This window comes from Rhipicephalus sanguineus, chromosome 6, assembly GCF_013339695.2.
Source record: "Rhipicephalus sanguineus isolate Rsan-2018 chromosome 6, BIME_Rsan_1.4, whole genome shotgun sequence".
In the NCBI taxonomy this organism is placed as follows: Eukaryota; Metazoa; Arthropoda; class Arachnida; order Ixodida; family Ixodidae; genus Rhipicephalus; species Rhipicephalus sanguineus.
In genome coordinates this window covers 169798503-169817340 of record NC_051181.1, presented here as the reverse complement: position 1 = coordinate 169817340, position 18838 = coordinate 169798503, and the positions used below count along the sequence as shown (strand labels likewise).

Below are 18838 nucleotides of genomic sequence, written 5' to 3'. Positions count from 1 at the left end.
CCATAGATAGGTCACTTCTGTTACTGCAGTGACTTCAAGGAGTGAGCTGCTAGCCTATACTTGTATAAAATTCCTATTTGTTGCTATCGGCTTTCATTATTTCGCTCTCGCGGAGAAACTGTGACTTATTTTTCTAACATGCGACGGTTTTCGAAGTTGCGCGTTCGTGGAGACCAAATGGTTCGGCTGGGCAACGTGATAGCGAAGGCGTCGCACACTCTGGTCAATGCGTGAGGATTTGACAACATGCAGCAGCAGAATAAGCGCAATTCCACAGTGCGTTAAACCTGCATTTGTTTTGTCTCTACACATGCCACTCTGGCAAGGCATCTAATTGTGATTGCTGCACTTCAGGCTCAACATGATTTTTTTTTCACGCAAAAAAAAGGTTTTTTGATGTTGCCGCATTAGTCAAGCATTCTTGTGGCATTTTCAGTTTAAAATTAATCCTTCGGTAACTATGCCTTGCATGAAAGGTTGAATTTCAGTTTAACGAACTTTCTATATAACGATTTTGAGACCTATCGCTGAAGGGATTGAAGCGGTCTCAAAATCACTCATAGAAAGCAAGCAAGCACATAATGCTGAAGTTTACCTATCGTTACTTAAACTAGTCCTGACGCTAAACTATTTTGAATTTGATTCGTCCTACTACCTACAAACTTTCGGCACTAGTATGGGAACCCCTTTTGCGCCAACATACGCCAACATTTTTATGGGACACTTAGAATCGAAGCTGTTGGAGTCATGTCCAGTGAAGCCTTCCACCTATCTCCGTTACATAGACGACATATTTATCATATGGGAACATGGCGTAAGTACACTAAACGCATTCGTTGACCACTGTAACAAGTTTCACTCCAGTATTAAATTCACCATGCACCATTCTTCCAGTGAAATTAACTTCCTAGACATGACGGTGTCTATTGAAGCAGGAAAATTAAAGACGACGCTTTACAGAAAACCAACAGACAGCCAGCAATACCTAGATTACACTAGTCATCACCCGTGTCACTGCAAAAAAGGGATATTTGTAGGACAGGCGAGGCGTATAAGAAGGATCTGTAGCGAAATTACCCGCATGATGCTCTAAACAAGGTCTTCAACGAAGCATGTCAACGAGATAGGAAATCATCACTAGCTCAAAGGGCCCCCGTAGCACAGCCTAACCAGCCGCCAGCATTTATAACCAAATACTCAAATGCGCTACCAAACATAAATAATGTCCTCCATAAGTATTACCCAATACTGGCAAGCAACGAGCGCCTTAGAAAAGCGTTTCCCGGAGTACCAAAGGTCGTGTGTCGCCGCAATAGGAATTTTAAGGACATGTTAGTGCATGCAAAAGTAAACCCTCATTCTACTGCCCACATAACACCTTGTTCTCGTCCAAGATGTAAGACTTGTAAGCACCTTCAAGATGACGTTATAGTTAAAAGCACCGGAAGTGATTACGTTCATCATATAAAATCTAGTTTTACCTGCACTAGTTCAAACGTTATCTACATGATCGAATGTTCATATTGTCAAAAATGGTACATTGGCGAAACGGGACAACCTGTTAATATTAGATTAAACGGGCATCGCGCGGACACGGCGAAAAAGTTACCCAAAGCAGTGGCACAGCATTTTAATGTAGCAGGTCACAACTTCGAAGATCTCAAACTTTACATACTTCAGTCAAACTTCCGGTCCCCAAGAGACAGAAAATATACAGTCGTACCTTATTCACAAGTTCAATACACTCCAGCCAGCAGGCATCAACGTTTCTAAGGGGGCTCTTGAATCTATTCGGTATGGTACATACACAATGAAAACGAATGAGAGTTAAGCCCTTCTTCTAGGCATTTTGAACCTACTATTGTTAAAATGCCACGTGCTTCCATTGACAATCATTCAGTGAAACGTACACCCTCCCGTCCCCCCCCCCCCCCCCGCCCCCCGCTTTTTACAGCGAAAGCTGTTATGAGATCATTTCACCGGCCGTTTTTGGCGCCGTAGTTGTCCGCCGCCGCCGCCGCCGCCGCCGCCGGTGTCCGTAACCAGTATCGCTCGAAATAAGAAAAAAAACTAAATAAGAAAAAAATTCCAGGATGGAACGAGGTTCGAACCCGGGCCCTCTGCGTGGGAGCCCAGTATTCAACCTCTGAGCCATGCCGGTGCTTGAAACCGCTTTGTTAAAAGGTCCTATACAGGCTTCATGTCGGGAAGGAACCACATTAGCATATGCAATATAGCGTGGTAGAAGAGTAAAATAAGCACCAAGCGTCGCACAACGCGAATTCTGTAACCAGGTGTCACACAATGCGAATTGCGCAACGAGTAGGTTGTTGAATGCTTCCAACCCATTACAAAGGACCCTGCCATAATTCTTCATCGTCATCAGGCACAGCATCAACAAAGTGCGCATAATGCCTTACATGGGTTGAGCAGGTACCAATGCTCTCCGTAGAATGACGAAAAATGGCAGAGTTCCTGCTGCCCTACTTCTCAAAAATTACAATGATTTATAGCGTAGTGGGTTCCTCGCAAGTGCACTTGTATTGGTTGCCAAGGAAGCCCATAAGCGCATGATCCACTTCCTCTGGGTCTCAGTAAAATTACAATGATTTATAGCGTAGTGGGTTCCTCGCAAGGGCACTTGTATTGTTTGCCAAGGAAGCCCATAAGCGCATGATCCATTTCCTCGGGGTCTCAGTAAAGTTCTTCGCCCCCCCCCGTCTCTTTCCCACGTCAACGTATGTTATACAGCATGACGGGAGAGGGAAATGGCGACCGGGCGTCACCCAATGCAAATTACATAACTGGTGGGCCGTTTAAAGATTCCAACCCATTACAAAGGGCTGAGCCATAATCCTTCATCGTCACCAGTCGTCGCGTGAACAAAGTGCACATAATGCCTTACAGAGGTGTAGCTGGTGCCTCGCTTCTCCGCAGAATGAAGAATAATGGCTTAGTAGGTGCTTCCAAACTTCACAAAAATGTTGATTTATGGCGTAGTGGGTACCTTTCTAGTGTACTTGTATTGTAGCCCCAAGAGAGCTTAACGGGCTCTAGAAACGCCGCTCTTCCAGCTTTCGCTGTGACTGTGCTGCGGTTTTAGCGCAGGCCTGGCGTTTTTTGTTCCTTTTTTTTGCGTTTTTTATGACTCATCCAGTCGTCGCGGTGGCCTCCCCCCCCCCTCCCCACCCCTTCTCCCTTCTTTAGGAGAGAGCAAGAAGCATATACACACGATAGCTAAGGAAACCAGTTCCAGCCTTGAAGAAGACAAGTCCACTTGTCGAAACGTTGGCTCGAGCACCCACCCCCTGTTTACGGATTTTTTCATCGCAGCTTCCATCTTCCACTTCCTGCCGTTTTTTGGATTCCCTCTGACACTTGCGCTTCACAACCAGGGTGTCACAAAGCTAAGCTGCTTCGATTTAGTGAAAGAGATGTAACAGTCATCAGGGAAAATGAGGCTGTTTGTAGGTGAACACACTTACAGAGTACAAAGAAAGATAGTACAGGACATACAAAACAAAGAGAAACAGGCATACACAAAGCTACAAAGTACATCTTGGCAATTTGTTACAAAAGAAGAGTTTCAACGTTGGGTACAAAGAGGCAAGGCCACTGTAGGGGAGAGGCTTGGTGGCAACGGTACAGGAGGCACTTGCACTCCACAAGTGACGACAGATGACACGACAGTAAACGCTGGGCCTGGTGGAGGGCATTGGTCGTTGACCTGGAGACGCAGGTGGGCCTAGATCGTGGGTGCTTGCAACGATTCGCAAATGCCAAGAACTGGGAAGAAGCTCGACAAGGTGCCAGAAACCCTTATCTTTCCCTCGTGGGGGGTGCTCAAGTGCCACAGGTGTGGTACATCACCTTCGTCGTCTTCTAGTTGCCGTCGCCACTCCACTCGCACACATCATCATGCATGGCAAGAAATGCAAAACTGGGGAAAAAAACATGCTTCGTTGGGAGCTTATGTCATGTCATGCGCGAGGTGGACGCAAGACATGGGAATAGCACATCAGTTGCGCTGAAAGGCTTTCATGTTGGTTGGCAGCTGCTGTATATGGTTATCAATGCCATTTGCTTCTTTGTGTGCAACTCTGTAGATGTTGGTGTTGTGCCCCTTGTAGAGCGACCAGTGTGGTGATTTGCCCCCGACCCGGGTGGAGTGCCCCGAGTGCCATGCCTACCACCACGTGGCATGTCCTCCTGGTGAGAAAAGCCTCTGCCCACACTGCTGGGTGGACCCTGCTAAGGTGAGTGCAAACCTTTAGGACATAATTGGCAGGCAGAAACAGTACTGGTTGCTTGCAGTGGGTTCACGCAGCTCTGCGTGCTTGTTGGGTGCACAGAGGTGCAGTTGTCCTGCAGGTGGCACATGTTCGAGTCAGTAATATTGTCTTTATTCTCAAACCCATAGCATGATGTCAGTTGGCACCCTAAACAAAATAGGGACAAGACCAAAGGAAGGGCATATTCTTCTGCGTACTCACCCAGCTCACCACTTGGGCAGCATCACCAAATATAAGACGTAACTGAGGCATCAAGGTGAGCGCAGGGGATGAGGCACATTATAGAGCTTGTGCCACTGAATGCAGCATTAGCTGCTGGGTGTGTCCAGATAAGATCGAACACGAGGTCCCGGTCACCATTCCCGATTTTCATGAAATTTGCTGTAGGTCTAGGCATTACACCCAGAACAATGGTTTCGAAGTTAGTTTTGCGAAAAAAAAATTTGTTCGCCTGAAAAAAAAATATACAAATTTTGGCCACAAAAAACACTTTTCCGCCATTTTCGCGATTTCTGTATTTCGAGCGCACCTAGGGAAAAAACGGTGCACTTCTTGGTCACAATATTTATTCCCCTCAAAGAACAAATGAAATGCAATCTTATGAGTCTATTATTTTCCTTGTTTGTCGAAGCACTTTTGAAGAAAAAAATCACAAACTTGGCAAATCGCACAAAATACCTGTATTTGAGGAATTTATTGCTGCAAACAAGTTAAAGCGAGGATAACAAAAATCAATACATATTAACTTTGATACCTTCGCTCTCTTTTACAATAACTTTCGTGGTTTTATCACGCTCCATTTTACTCGATAAGTGGGCTGAAACATAAGTAATTTACCAAAAACGCCGAACTTTGAAAATAGTTTTCTCAAAAAGGCCATTTTTAATTTTTTTTTAAATCCCTCTGATTGAAGTCAAGGACGTCATCTATCATTCTGCCTAAAGAAAACGTTGCATTATTTTGGTTGCTAACAAGCTATAATGCGTCAAATGTGACCAAGTCAGCCTAGCGGCCGCGTTGTTCCTTCTGTGCCGAAACTTAAGATATGAATTGTCGTAAATACTTGCACGTGACATAATCACAAATCAGCAGCTCCACACCAACAAATGCGCAGCCAGGTGTCATGGTTTAGCAAGCTTTGTCTTGCGATCAGCCACTTTACAAACCCGCAGTAGCGGCCGCTCGATGCTGCGGGCGCTGTCATTACATGAGTGCCGCTTCGACTGCAGATGAGCTCCGCTTGCGCGCCAAACTACGCTCAGAGGACGAACAAGAGAAGGAATGCATCATTACTGCTCACTACTGCTTTAAGTGGCCGTTACCGATGTCTGTCGAGATAGCGTGTTCGCCAGTGCTTGCGACCGTCCCCGTCTCAACGGCGCCCCTTATGGTCCCTTGCCCGACAAAATAACTGGTAAGCAAGCGACGACAGGCCTCGCACGCGGAGCGACGTTATCACATGTGCCCTTCGCGTGACGGTGACGGCCGGGTCGTTTCATCTCTGCTTCAACCGCGTTCGTCCCTAGCGCTAGCACACTTTTACTCGCACGTGAAACAGACGATGCGTAAGCGATGTTATCGGTTTGGACTCTGTACAGATCAGCGGCGACCGCAAAATCCCGCTAACAGTGTCCATATAATTGCTATCGCAGTACCCCCCCCCGTTGAGTAGATCTCCCGGATTCCGTTTCTCCAAACTTGGCAGGTATGCAGTACAGATGCATAGAGAGGTGGTGCACTAAAAGAAGTGCTACCACAGTAGATAACTCGTGTGTGTGGGTCTTGTTTGGAATGTGGGTGATATATTGCCCTCTATCAGGTGTGTGGAAGCGCTGTGGCTCAGCTGTGAAACGATTCAAGTAAGCGCACTTGTCATCTACATGTTACTCGATTGCTGCGCATAAGATGAACCACTGCAATTGGCAACGAAAGGTGCTGGCACCTTCTAGTGCCAACAGGTGGCAGCACACATCTTTCATAGCACCAGTGCAGGAGACCCATCATGCATAGTGCAATAGAGGTGTGATATTTTATTAAAAAGAAGGAAAAGACCTATCCTAGACAACATTGCATTCATTTCTTTGTTGGTATTGTCAGCGCTCATCAGGAGATGCAGATTTGCAGTTGGCAGTTAGTGCGCAGATCTTAGTGTATTCTTGTCAGGTGCTGAATGAATTCACAAGGTTCTACTGCATGTTTATTTTTATTTATTTATTTAAAGAGTCCTTGCAGGCCTCGTTAGAGGCATTGGGTAAGGGGGGCATCACAAAAAATAAAAGATCATACGTAATGAATGCATATCATACAGGATGAAATGGCTCAAAGCACACATACCTCTTTTTGAACACATCAAAATGTTGGCCAGCAATATTTAATTCAGAACTCTTTCAGACATGGCTGTGACAATGGGCCCACTGGAGGGAAGTAAAAGGCCTTCATTTCTTCAGGCGGAGCTGTTTAATAAGCCGGGCCTTGGATGATCGTCATCACGAGCCTCTCCTTCTGCTTTGCTCCTAGGACATGTGTACCGATCTGCCCCGCACGGGATGCAATCACTGTGAACCACTTGGCTATCCAGGCATGCTAACAGAGCATATCATAGCCTTGTAGAGTAATAATAAAGAGTCACAGTTTCGCCGCAACGGCGAAGCAATGAATGCAATAGCAACAAATTGGAATGTAACGCGAAGAACGGAAAGCAGCTCGAAATTACCAGCGCGTCGCTCGAGCCCAAAGGACACACGAAAAGAACGCACACAGGACGAGCGCGAACTATCATGCGTCACAGCTCGACACTTGAAGCGCACTGCAGAAACATAAAGCAGGACGCACGAAACGAACGAACAGGCATACACAGGACGAGCGCGAACTAAATGTCGCAGTTGTTACTTATTTCTGTTTGAACAGCGCGCTCCTTTTGCAAATGCGGCCGCTGCAGCGAGCGAAGTGACCTTCGTACGCTCTGTGACTTCAGCACGGACATCGCGGGTAAAGCACAAGAAATACAACCCCCCGCTCAACCCCGCGCCTGCCCCCCTTCTTTCCTTGGGATAAGCGCACGAAGGTGACCACGCCCTGTTGGGCAAAGAGCATCGGCGTTCGCAGGAGCGGGGCGGCGACCTTTAAAGCCCAGCGCACTCCTTGCGCCATCTCGCTGGTAATGAAGAAATGCTTATAAGCGCCTGCCGTCTCTGAGTCCGGCCAGCGGTAAAGGGTGTGTATATAACACTCGCTGTTAGCTACGCGGATGATCTGCATTTCGTGGCGTAGTGGCTAGCGCCACGCGCTGCCGAGCGAGAGGTCCCTGGTTCGATTCCGTGCTTCGGAAGCATTTTTCTGAATTATTTTTCTTTGGGGCTTTTATGTATATATATATATATATATATATATATATATATATATATATATATATATATATATACGCACACACACACACACATACATACATACATATACAGCGCATGACGGCGGTGGCGACGGGGACGGACAAAAACCAGCCGAAACTGCCCATGTAATTGCTATTGCAATAATAATATCTGGGGTTTAACGTCCCAAAACCACGATGTGATTATGAGGCACGCCGTAGTGGAGGGCTCCGGAAGTTTCGACCACGTGGGGTTCTTTAACGTGCACCTAAATCTAAGTACACGGGCCGCAAACATTTTTGCCTCGATTGAAAATGCAGCCGCCACGGCTGGGATTCGATCCCGCAACCTTCAGGATAGCAGTCGAGCGCCATAACCACTAGACCACCGTGGCGGGGCAGACTTGTAGAGTAGGGTATGCCAAGGGGGTGGGAAGAAAGAGTAAAGCATAACATAGAAAGAAAGAAAGAAATAGATAGAGAAAAAGAGGGAGAAAGAGGAAACTGAAGAGACGCAAGGACGACAGAGAAGAAGCGTCCTTCACAGTCGGCTGAAGCTTCCCACGGAACGAAGGTGATGCTTGCCTGCTCTTGAGGTTTCAGCCAAGGATTAAGTAGCTGTTTTTGGTTTTATTGTCCTTTCATTGTTTATCATAATGCAATAGTTGTTTGATAGGTGTTTTTGTGCAGTTCAGACTTCGCTTGGACCAGGGGCTTTCCTCTGGTCAGAGTATTTTTTCTTACGCAACGGCATCTCATCCGTTCCGGTGGCTCTAGTCCTGACGGCATCATTCGGATGAAGAACCCGAAAGCCATTCAGACGGAATTGCGGTCGGCGACGACCCAGTACATAACAGAGGTCCGCCAGAGGAGGTATAATCGGCTTTTCCCCAGACCACTCCTGTGTGCAAGATCTTCTAAAGTGCTCGATGTTTGCATCCAATCCGGTGAGCACGTTCATACCTCCACATTTAGCATGCACCAGAGGTCTAGTCCGTGGCATTGATGCCAACATGACACCATCTGAAGTACTACAATTGTTTTCTCCAGCAGGTGTTTATCAGTGTGGACATGTGGTTGACAAGAACAAAATACGGAGTCCGTCATAGTAACATTTGCAGGGTCGGTATGACCATCAGAAATTAAGGCATGCCCTCTAATTTGCAGAGTCGAACCTCTTTCCCCTCAACCTCTCCAGTGCGTAAAGTGCTGGCATTATGGGCACGCCATAAAAGGTCTGCTGTCAAGTGTAGAGTATGTGGGGAGGATCACAATGCTAGTGAGTGTCAAAGCAAGGCACAAAAGTGTTGCCTATGTAACGAAGCTGTTCTGCAAAGACATGTGAGCTGCAAATTCTTGAGATAGCTGAACGAAGACGCTGTTCTTGTAGGGAAGCAGTAGCTGAAATACTGGCACGCACACAAGTTTCGTGGAAATTTGCACTTTTTATCATACGAGGACGGACTGAGTACACACAAACACAGAGCACAGACTAACAACTGTTTTTTTTTCAAGACATTTTCCTCACATATACAGTCAAATCTCGTTACAACGAACACCACATTAACGAACATTTCAAATTAACGAACTTTTAAGAAATCCCGTGCCGACTGCTCATAGTTTCAATGTAAAAATATTTCACTACTACGAACTTCAGAATAACGAACATTTCAGAATAACGACCGTTATTTAATTCCCGTGTAATCTTAACAACGCCTCAGTACTACGAACTTATATCCCGAAATGCGAGGATTCTTCGATTTCAGTGTATCGGTCATGGCAGTCGGAGCTGTAAGGTAGCAGACGACGCAGCGCGAAGAGCGGATGCCCTCCCGCTAAAACCTGAGATGGCACGGGAGGAGAAAGACGAGGGCGGAGAACTTTTTTTTTTTTTTTTCCCTTCGTTGCGGAATGGTTGCGGAGGGCGACAACGCATCAGGTTTTGTAAAGGCCCAACTGCATGCATAGCACGCAGCTACAGTGTACTAGAATGGGGCAGTGGGCTCACTGCCGTATCCCTGCGCCGCGCCGCCGCGGCCCTCTCCGCGTCGACAGCTTGAGCGCCCGCCAGGGGCGCTGCCGCCAGTTTCTCCTGAAAACTCTTGCGGGGTGTGGAGCGTGTCCCCTTGGTCGGTGGGGGTTAGGCTGGTTACGCTGTAGTTGCGGGGGTATCAACAAACGCGGGGTTGGTGGCGGGGAGAGGGCCACCACAATGACACAAAAAGAGATCACAAAAAAAATGAGGAGGGGAGGGAGTCGAGCATTTTATTCTTTTTTTTTTAAACTGATCCAAGTAGTTGAAGCTACTGTTTCCATTTGTGTGTGCCCTGCAGCGCATGTTCACTCCGTTCATTCGCTTGAAGGACCTTTGTCGGCACCCCGCGTGCCGCTTTACTGCACTTATATATGCTTGTTTTTCTGAAGGATCGGCATCTGTGTCTATCCGCAAATCCTTGTGCGCTGTGTCCTTGTCTGTTTTCTTTCTTCGTCCCTGTCTAGTCGCGCTTACCACTCTTCATGCATATCCGCAAATCGCAACTGTCTCAAAGACGGCCCGCCGCTGCATCTGGACGGGAGGGACGCGCTTTTTTACAGCCTCAGGCGGTCGTGCACATAGAGCATGCAGCGTACGTGCAGAGAAATTTCTGGGGCTGCGTTTGACAACAAAAAACAGCTGGACCCAACGAAGCTAGGAGTGGCCGCAGAGTCAAGTGTGAAAGCAATAAAAGCAAGAAAACGCGCGAGGGTGGTGACAACAAAACCATACTCGTGCTTTAGTAAAAAAAAAAGGGGGGGGGGTTAGGGGTACTTCTAAAAAAATAATAAAGAATGCTGGTACGTCGTTGCTTGTTTCGCTATCGAAGTCCTAAGCACAGAACTATACTGACGGATGAAACGGGCTGGATAGTGACGTACAGAAAAAGGAGATGTAGATGGGGGCTGAAGTAGCTCTCATTAGGAAGCGGGGGAGGTCCAAAGGGATTGGGCTCTCTTTGGGATGCCCCAGTTGCTGGTAGGTCGACGTTGTCGTCGGCTGTCGACTGCAAACATCGCCGGCGTTTCTTGCTGTCCTTTATTTTTCATTTTCGTAGTCGACTAGCAGATGTTCATACACGTTTGTTGCATCTGTTTATTGTTCGACCACGAGTGACATTTTCGGCATTGATAATTCATATTGTGATATGGCAAACATTTGCGCATACATAGGCAGGGTTTTGTGTATATAAAATCAGTATGTCAGTGCGTGACACTGTCGAGTGTTTCTTCGTGTCCTGTTTTATCCGCGCTGGTGCAATTCCAAGGTGCAATAAAAACGTGTACGCACGTGATACATGTTACTTGTTATGTACTCATATTAACTATGTATAAATATTTTTTTATTGGGTATACGAGTCCAACTGCAGTTTTGGTAACCTTGTACGATCTACGTCTGTAAATAAAAAAATTTTCAAGCGTACGGTGCGGATACATTTATTACGAAGCCGAGTGATTCCGCCCATTATTGATTCGCGAAAAAAAAAAAAGAACATTAAGTGGGTTAGTTACACAGACCAGCTAGATCATATATACGCGAAAAAATTTTTTAAATGAGGCGTTGTTTATATTCGGCATAGTGGGGCTCGAAAGGCGGGAGTGAAGTCGCTATGACAGCTACAGTGGCGAAAGTGCATTGAAAATCGTATCGATCAGCCGGACAAAAAAAAAAAAAACCGAACGCCCCACCCTGTTATTGCAGCGGCTGCGTGGAGGAGCATTCATTTATGCAATAGCCGCTTAAAACATCGCTCGCCCTCCGTAAATCAGTCACAACGACAGTAATTTATTTCACAACACACAGAAAACTTGCATCAAAAGAACTTCCGTGAGTTGCGCACCGTAAGATTGACTTTTCTTGCGCGCAAAACAACAACGCGCGCTATCCGCGCCCTGCAACCCGCCGGAAAGTTTCAGATAGATAGATAGATAGATAATGTGGCCAAGTACCCTTTGCAACGGGTGGACTCAATAAAGTGTCCTAGCCATATATGAAAAAAAAACCATGAAGGAAAAGAAAACATGAGTTAAAAAAACACACACACACAGACACGTCAGAATTCAGAGGTCACACACTTCCAGCGCCGTGAGTGTCCGCCGTGAGTGTCCGCCTTGTGTCCCTCCACCACACTTCGAGGCGAGCTTTCGTGGTGCGCACACTTTTGCCACAGCGGTTTCCCTCCGCATCGAGAAATCCGAGGGCTTGCGGCAGAGTGGTGCCCTCTGCCGTAGGGGGAGTCAGCTTCGAACAGCGTAGGAGCAAGTGCTCGATGGTCTCGCGCTCGCCACCGCAGGACCTGCACACCGCCGCGCGCGTCTCGGGGGCGCAATCAAAACGGCTTCGATAGTCGAGAGTGCGCAGCGCACCCGCCCGAGCCTCGAAGAGGAGGGCACCACCACAGCTGTTGTCGTACAGCGCTGGCTCCGTCGCAATATCTTCCTTGTTTTCCCGGTAGAGGTTGAGGGTAGTCTTGGGGAGCATGGCTGAACGCCACATTTCTCCCTCCGCCTCGCGAACCCGGTCACGAATGCCTTTAGCAGTCTCTCGCTCAGGTCCAGTTTCGACATAGTCGAGGAGGCCGTATTTCCGCCTCAAGAACATCACTCTGGACCTCCATTGAGTGCGGATGCCCTTGATGTAAATGTAACGAAAGAGCCTGCGTGCCCACCTGTTGTCATTCATGGTCCGTAGCCGACATTCGAACGAGATTTTGCTGCTGGCCTCTCGAGCCTCGAACGAAGACCATCCGACATCCCCCTGGATAGCCTCCACGGCGACACGGCCATGGCATCCCAAGGCTATGCGGCCCACCTCTCGTTGCCCACGTTCCAGCCAATCCCGTGTTGGGGCTGACAGACATATGGCCGAGTTAGCGTAGGTAAGCGCAGGCACATGCACGGCTTTCCACAGGTCGCGCACCATGTGGTATCGGCTGCAGCCCCACAGGCATTGTCGACGCAGTATGCGGTTGGCTCGCTGTGCCACTTGTCTCAAGTGGTTTTCATGCCCCGCTATGAGCTTGTCTGAGGTGGACAGTATCACGCCTAGATAGCGATATTCCTCCAGTCTGGGAAGCTCCTCGCCATTTGGTAGTACCAGAGCAGCCTCGCCACAATCACCAGAGAACCGGAGCACCGCGGACTTCTTCGGATTGAAGGCCAGGCCTAGAGTGTCCAGGTGGTTGGCTGATGTCTCGACCAGATGCTGCAGTTGCGCCTTATTTTCGGCCAGTAGCACGAGGTCATCCGCGAAAACGAGGCCGGGGAGTGTCCAAGTCGTTGGGGTGCCGTCGTCGGACCAGTTGAGCTTGAACCCCACACCTGAATCCAGGAGGGCATGTTCCAGACCAGCTGTATATAACATATACAGCAATGGGGACAGAGGGCAGCCTTGTTTCAGTCCCCGCTGTACTGTTACTGGGCGCGTGCGTGTTCCACCAAAGGTGGTTTCAACTGTGTTGCCAGTGTAGAGTCGGCGCAGTAGTTCGATCCACACAGGCGGCATATTGAGGTCTTCCATCCGAGATAGAAGGTGTCCGTGTGGCACGCTATCGTACGCCTTGGCCACGTCCAGAAAGCAGGCGATTAGCCCACGCGATTCCCTGCGTGCAATCTCGATGCTCTGTATGAGCACAAAGAGATTGTCCTCTCCTCGCCGATTCCGACGGAAGCCATTTTGCAGCTCAGTAAGTGGTCCCTGCGTCTCCGCCCACCCACTCATCCATCTCTTTATGACCTGTGTGAACAGTCTGTACAGCACACTGGTGACGGTAAGTGGTCTATAGTCGTGTAGTTGGTCACTGTTGCCTCCCCTCTTGGGCACCAGGCACACCTTGCCGCGGCGCCAGTCCTCTGGGATGGGGTCACCACGAATAATGCCGGTGAAGATGGACGCCAAGGTCTCTCTTGCATTCTGTCCAAGCCGTTTCACTAGCCCAGGTGGAATTTCATCCAGACCTTTGGCGCTGTGGGCTCCAATGTTGGACATGGCTCGGTCGATTGCCACACGGGACACCTTCCACTCGCACTCCGCCGTGGTGTCGTTGTCCATCTCGCATCCTTCTTCACGAGGCTGGTATGGCACTCCCTGTTGTTCTGGCGACGGGTTGTCATACATTCGCTGCATGTGGATCGTCAAGTGTTCTTCCAGGTCTGCGACAGCGTGACCTGTTGCGTCTCGGAGAGTAGGAATGGGGGCCTCGCGGTTGAGCGACGAGATATATGTCCAGAATTTGCGCGGTCCGTTGTTGCCAGCTTCTGTGATTGCACGCAGTTGTTTTTGATTGCTTTCCGCGATTTTTTTCTGGACCATCTGTTGCATGTCTCTCTTGGTGCGCAAAACGCTGTGAGCCGCGCCGCCTGTCGGCGGCGACATGAAGTGCGTCACGCTCCGCCGCTCAGTGAGCGCACTATAAACTTCTAGAACACTGTACCAGGCCCCGGAAAGTCTCAAGTTCCAGCGATCGCCGCAGAGGGCGAAAAAATCGACCGCGGCGAGTTCCAGCTTCAAACACCGGGAGTGGATCTACTAACCTCTGCGTTAGGATAACATGGCGACGTTGTGGTGGCCGCCATTCGCGCTATTTGACTTTTTATGTGGGGGCGCCCTCGTCGGGCCCAAACTTGTAATCTACATGTAATCACGAAAGAAATGGAAATAGAGAAGAAAACTATTTGTTGGAAAGGAAAGAAAAAGCCAAAAAGTTGGTGGAACAAAGAAATCCGGGAAGCGATCGAGATGCGACGTCAGGCATCACGGGAGCACAGACAGGCAAAAAAGGAGAAGCGGCCACAGGACGAAGTCAACCAAAATATGGGAAATATATTTAGAGCAAAAATCCATTGTGCAGAAATTAGTCGAGGCAAAAATTAAAGGTGAAAGTGAACGCTGGATGACAGAGATTCGCGAAAAGAAGAAGGCCGCGCCTAGGATATTTTGGAGCCACCTAAAAGCGCTGGGTAGGAAGTCTGTCACAATGCAACAACATATGGTAGATGAAGGAGGAAATAAATTGGAAGGATATGAAGCGCTAGGTTACATCCGAAAGATAACAGCCGATTCGTTTTAAAAAGGTCCCCCAGGGGATTCCCCCGGTGAGTAAAAGTACGCAAAGGAGTGCAACCGACGAAGATGTAGTACTAGAGAATTTCAATTGGAAGAAGGCCGAAGGAAAAATTCCTAAGCGCACTACTCCGGGCTTAGATGGGGTTCCCGTCAGCCTCATTAACGAACTCGGACATAACACTAAAGAAGCACTGCTGAAAGCCGTAGAAAAGTGCTTACAGGAGAGGGAAATACCAGACAGTTGGAGAAAAAGTAGAATGAACTTAATCTATAAAGGCAAGGGAGAAAAGGATAACATTCGCTCGTATAGACCGCTAACAATTACATCGGTGCTATACAGGTTGGCGATGCAGGCAGTAAAATTAAAAATAGAAGCGTGGGTAGAACAAAATGATATTTTGGGAGAACTTCAGAATGGATTTCGAATCGACAGGCGGTTAGACGATAATCTGTTTGTTCTTACCCAGTGTATAGAAATATCTAAAATAGAAAACAGGCCCTTATACGTAGCTTATCTAGATATCACCGGGGCGTATGACAACGTTAATCAGGAAATTTTGTGGGATATATTGAAGGAAGTGGGCATAGGTGACGACTGTGTACAGCTTTTGAGGGAAATATACCGAGGAAATACAGTTTGTATAGAATGGGAAGGAATAAGTAGCAAGGACAGCGTTGAAATTAGCAAGGGGCTGAGACAGGGATGCCCTTTGTCCCCGCTGTTATTCATGCTGTACATGGCGAGGATGGAAAAAGCGCTAGAAGGTAGCAACATTGGATTTAATTGTCACACAAACAGGCCGGAGCGATGGTTGAGCAGAAGCTTCCAGGTCTATTTTATGCTGATGATATTGTCTTATTTGCGGACAGTCAAGATGATATACAGCGACTGGCAGATATATGCGGAAGGGAGTGTGAGGCTCTAGGACTAGGATTTAGTGCAACAAAATGTGGATTGATGGTATTCAATGATCACGGAGACCATACGGTATTAATACAGGGCCAAAAAATACCGAGGGTAAGCGAGTACAAGTACCTCGGAGTATGGGTAAATGAGGGGGATAGATATATGGAGGTACAAGAGAAAGCATCGGTAGCAAAGGGAAAGAGGAATGCTGCAATTATGAAGCACAGAGCTTTATGGGGATACAATAGGTACGAGGTGCTTCGAGGGCTGTGGAAGGGTGTGATGGTTCCGGGGCTTACATTTGGGAACTCAGTGGTGTGCATGAAGTCAGAGGTGCAATCAGGAATGGATGTAAATCAAAGGACGGTGGGCCGCCTCGCGTTGGGCGCTCACGGGAAGACGACAAATGAGGCGGTAAAGGGTGATATGGGATGGACAGGCTTTGAAGTGAGGGAAGCGCAGAGCAAATGAGATTCGAAGAGAGGCTGAGGAAAATGAAGAAGAGTAGATGGGCAGAGAAGGTTTTCAGGTATTTGTATAGAAAAAGCGTTGACACGCAGTGGAGAAAAAGAACTAGGAGGCTCACCAGTAAATATACGGCTAGCAGTGCGGGCGATATGGCAACAAGGAGCATTAAGCGGAATGTCAGAGAGGCGGAGAGGACTTATTGGATGGCAGCGATGGAAAAGAAGCCGGCTCTGAGTAACTACCGAAGGGAAAAAACGAAATAAGGAGGGAAAGGTTTTATGATAATTCAAGGGGAAGCGCTTTACTGTTTGAAGCAAGGTCGGGCTGCCTTAGAACGCGTAGTTATAAAGCGAGATTCAGTAACGAAGAAGAACAATGTACCTGCTGCGGGGGAACTAAGGAAACGATGGAACATGTACTGGTTGAATGTGGCGATATTCACCCAGGTATACGTGTGGGCACGAGTCTACATGAAGCTTTGGGTTTTAGGGACAACAATGGAAAGCTGAACACGTCCGCGATAGAAATAAGTAAGAGACGGTTAGAGTATTGGTGGCAGAAAAGTAGAGATAAAGAACAAAAATAAATAATGGGGGAAAAATAAGGTCATTCTGCCTTAAGAGGCAGAGAGATTGACCGTGAATTTATATTTTTTGGTATAATAACATAGATTTAATCAATGTAGATAAGGTGTTAGGCCAACATGAAACAAGGAAGCTTTTTTTTTTTTTTTTTTTTTCTTCGAGCCTGGTGGCAGACATGTCACCGCCCCGTTTTAAAGGGGACGCTCATAGCATCCATCCATCCATCCAACTTCAAATTAAAATATTCTTGAAATAAGGAAGTTTAGTTGTTTGCTTACTGTTGCACTTCAATAAACAAATTGCTGTTTATACGAAGTGGCCTTGCCTTGCCAGGTACCACGTCATCAATCTTTTGTAATAGTTTTTGCTCCAACAGACTCGTAGTTGTCAGCAGCCTATCGGCATCATTATCTTCATTTCAAAATATACGGCGGCGCAACGACAGGTAACGGTTCGCCGTGCATTGGGATGGGTCTCGCGCTGTTTCGTTTCGCTGTAAATGTTTCGAGCCACTGCCGGCCGACACACTCGCTTTGTTCTGTTCGTTTTGACTCGTTAAAATCCTTTCGCGAAGTGCATTCAGCTGACTTCAGGGGAACGAAGGGACCGTTGAAGCTTTCACCGGGTGACACTCGTTTCAAGCCCGAGAATATACGGACCGGTGAGTAAAAACCAGGAGGTTAAACCTCCTTTTTGGTAAAAACCCATTGCTTCAGTTTTTTTTAACCAATGGCTTTGTGTGGGTGTCACACGGAGGCGACGCACTACAATATTCAATTTTTCAACGTCATACTCTGTCGTTGAGAAAACGTGCGTTTCTTGCGGCGTGGCTTCACGTGGGAGCGGGTTGCTGAGTTATCGTTCGGTTAACATTAACCAGGCCACTGCAATAAATAAAGGGAGGCAATTGCATCACCAACGCCTCGCATGTATCTTCGTAACTAGCCCGTATATCAGTGCAAAAAACACATGAGTTATAGTTTGCCGGATCGCATTTGAGAAGCCAGGTTTAGAGGTCTCATTTCTCCTGCTGTCAGTTTAGGTTATCTGTACTACACATTTAGTGTAACAAAAGCTTCACATAATTATGAGTGTACTTTCACTTTAGTGTGATAAAAAACCGTCACTATAATCAGAAATATCTTTTTTTTTTCTGCTGTAGCCTCCTGGCCTGACAAGGAAACAGCTGTGTGCAATGAGCAAGGCACCTGTTACATGACACGCCTTGTAAAGAAGCTAGCCCGAGTGATACAACATGCATTATAAGGTACGTTTACATATATGTATAACAAACCACTGTTTTTGTTCACTATATTTATATGTTTACTTTTACAAAATGTAATATTTCATTGATTGTGCTTATCAATATCTTGTGATGTCATTAATTGTTTTTCCAGGATTGCCAGGCAACGACAGGGTGACTACCCCCGAATGTCCACTCTGCAAGTGCGGCGAAACATGTGAACGTCTGCTACAACAGGTCATCTTGAACCTCACGCTTCCAATGCTGTATTTGTGAATGGTTTACCAGGCATCTCATGGAGGTGTGCCTACAATCGTCCACCAGCATTAGCTGTCTACTGTGTCATGCAATCTACACCGCAATAGCGTTGAAATTGAGCACTAGCTCCGTGCATTAGTTACGTTACCTGGCACTGCTGAGCTAAACGACGCAGGTTTTATACCCAGCCACGGTGGTCACATTTCATTGGGGGCGAAATGCAAAGACACTCGTGTGCTTAGATCTGCGTCTGAAGTTCAGGGAAAGACGGAAGCTTGAAGAGACTAAAATTTGTGAACAAGAGGTGTCGCTGAAGCAAATGTTTCGACAAGCAGTCTTGTCTTCTTCAAGGCTACAACTGCGTTTGGACTAGAGTTGCCCAGTACTGCATGATTCATAATCATATCATGGTTTGCATGTGAATCATCAGAAATTATAAATTTAAAGGTAAATATATAGAAGTCTGTCTGGCTGGGCAAGATTATAAGAATAAAAAGACTCTCCAGCCACATTTAATCATTAGTCTTCTTAATTTAAAAAAACTAAGAGACCAAACGGGTCTCGAAACGTAGGGTCAGTTTTTTTTTAAATTATAAATCACATTACAAAACGAACATCACGGC

The 18838-nt window shown here is 47.2% G+C and overlaps 1 protein-coding gene across 3 annotated transcripts in view; it reads left to right on the top strand.

The window, feature by feature from the left end:
* Nucleotides 1-18838, top strand: part of LOC119397034 (E3 ubiquitin-protein ligase SHPRH) — a 269191-nt gene that overhangs the window by 42604 nt on the left and 207749 nt on the right. For all 3 annotated transcript variants that reach the window (XM_037664462.2, XM_037664460.2, XM_037664461.2), the window contains exon 6: nt 4131-4256. In XM_037664462.2, the coding sequence (XP_037520390.1) occupies nt 4131-4256 (126 nt within the window). The remainder of the gene's footprint in view (nt 1-4130; nt 4257-18838) is intronic.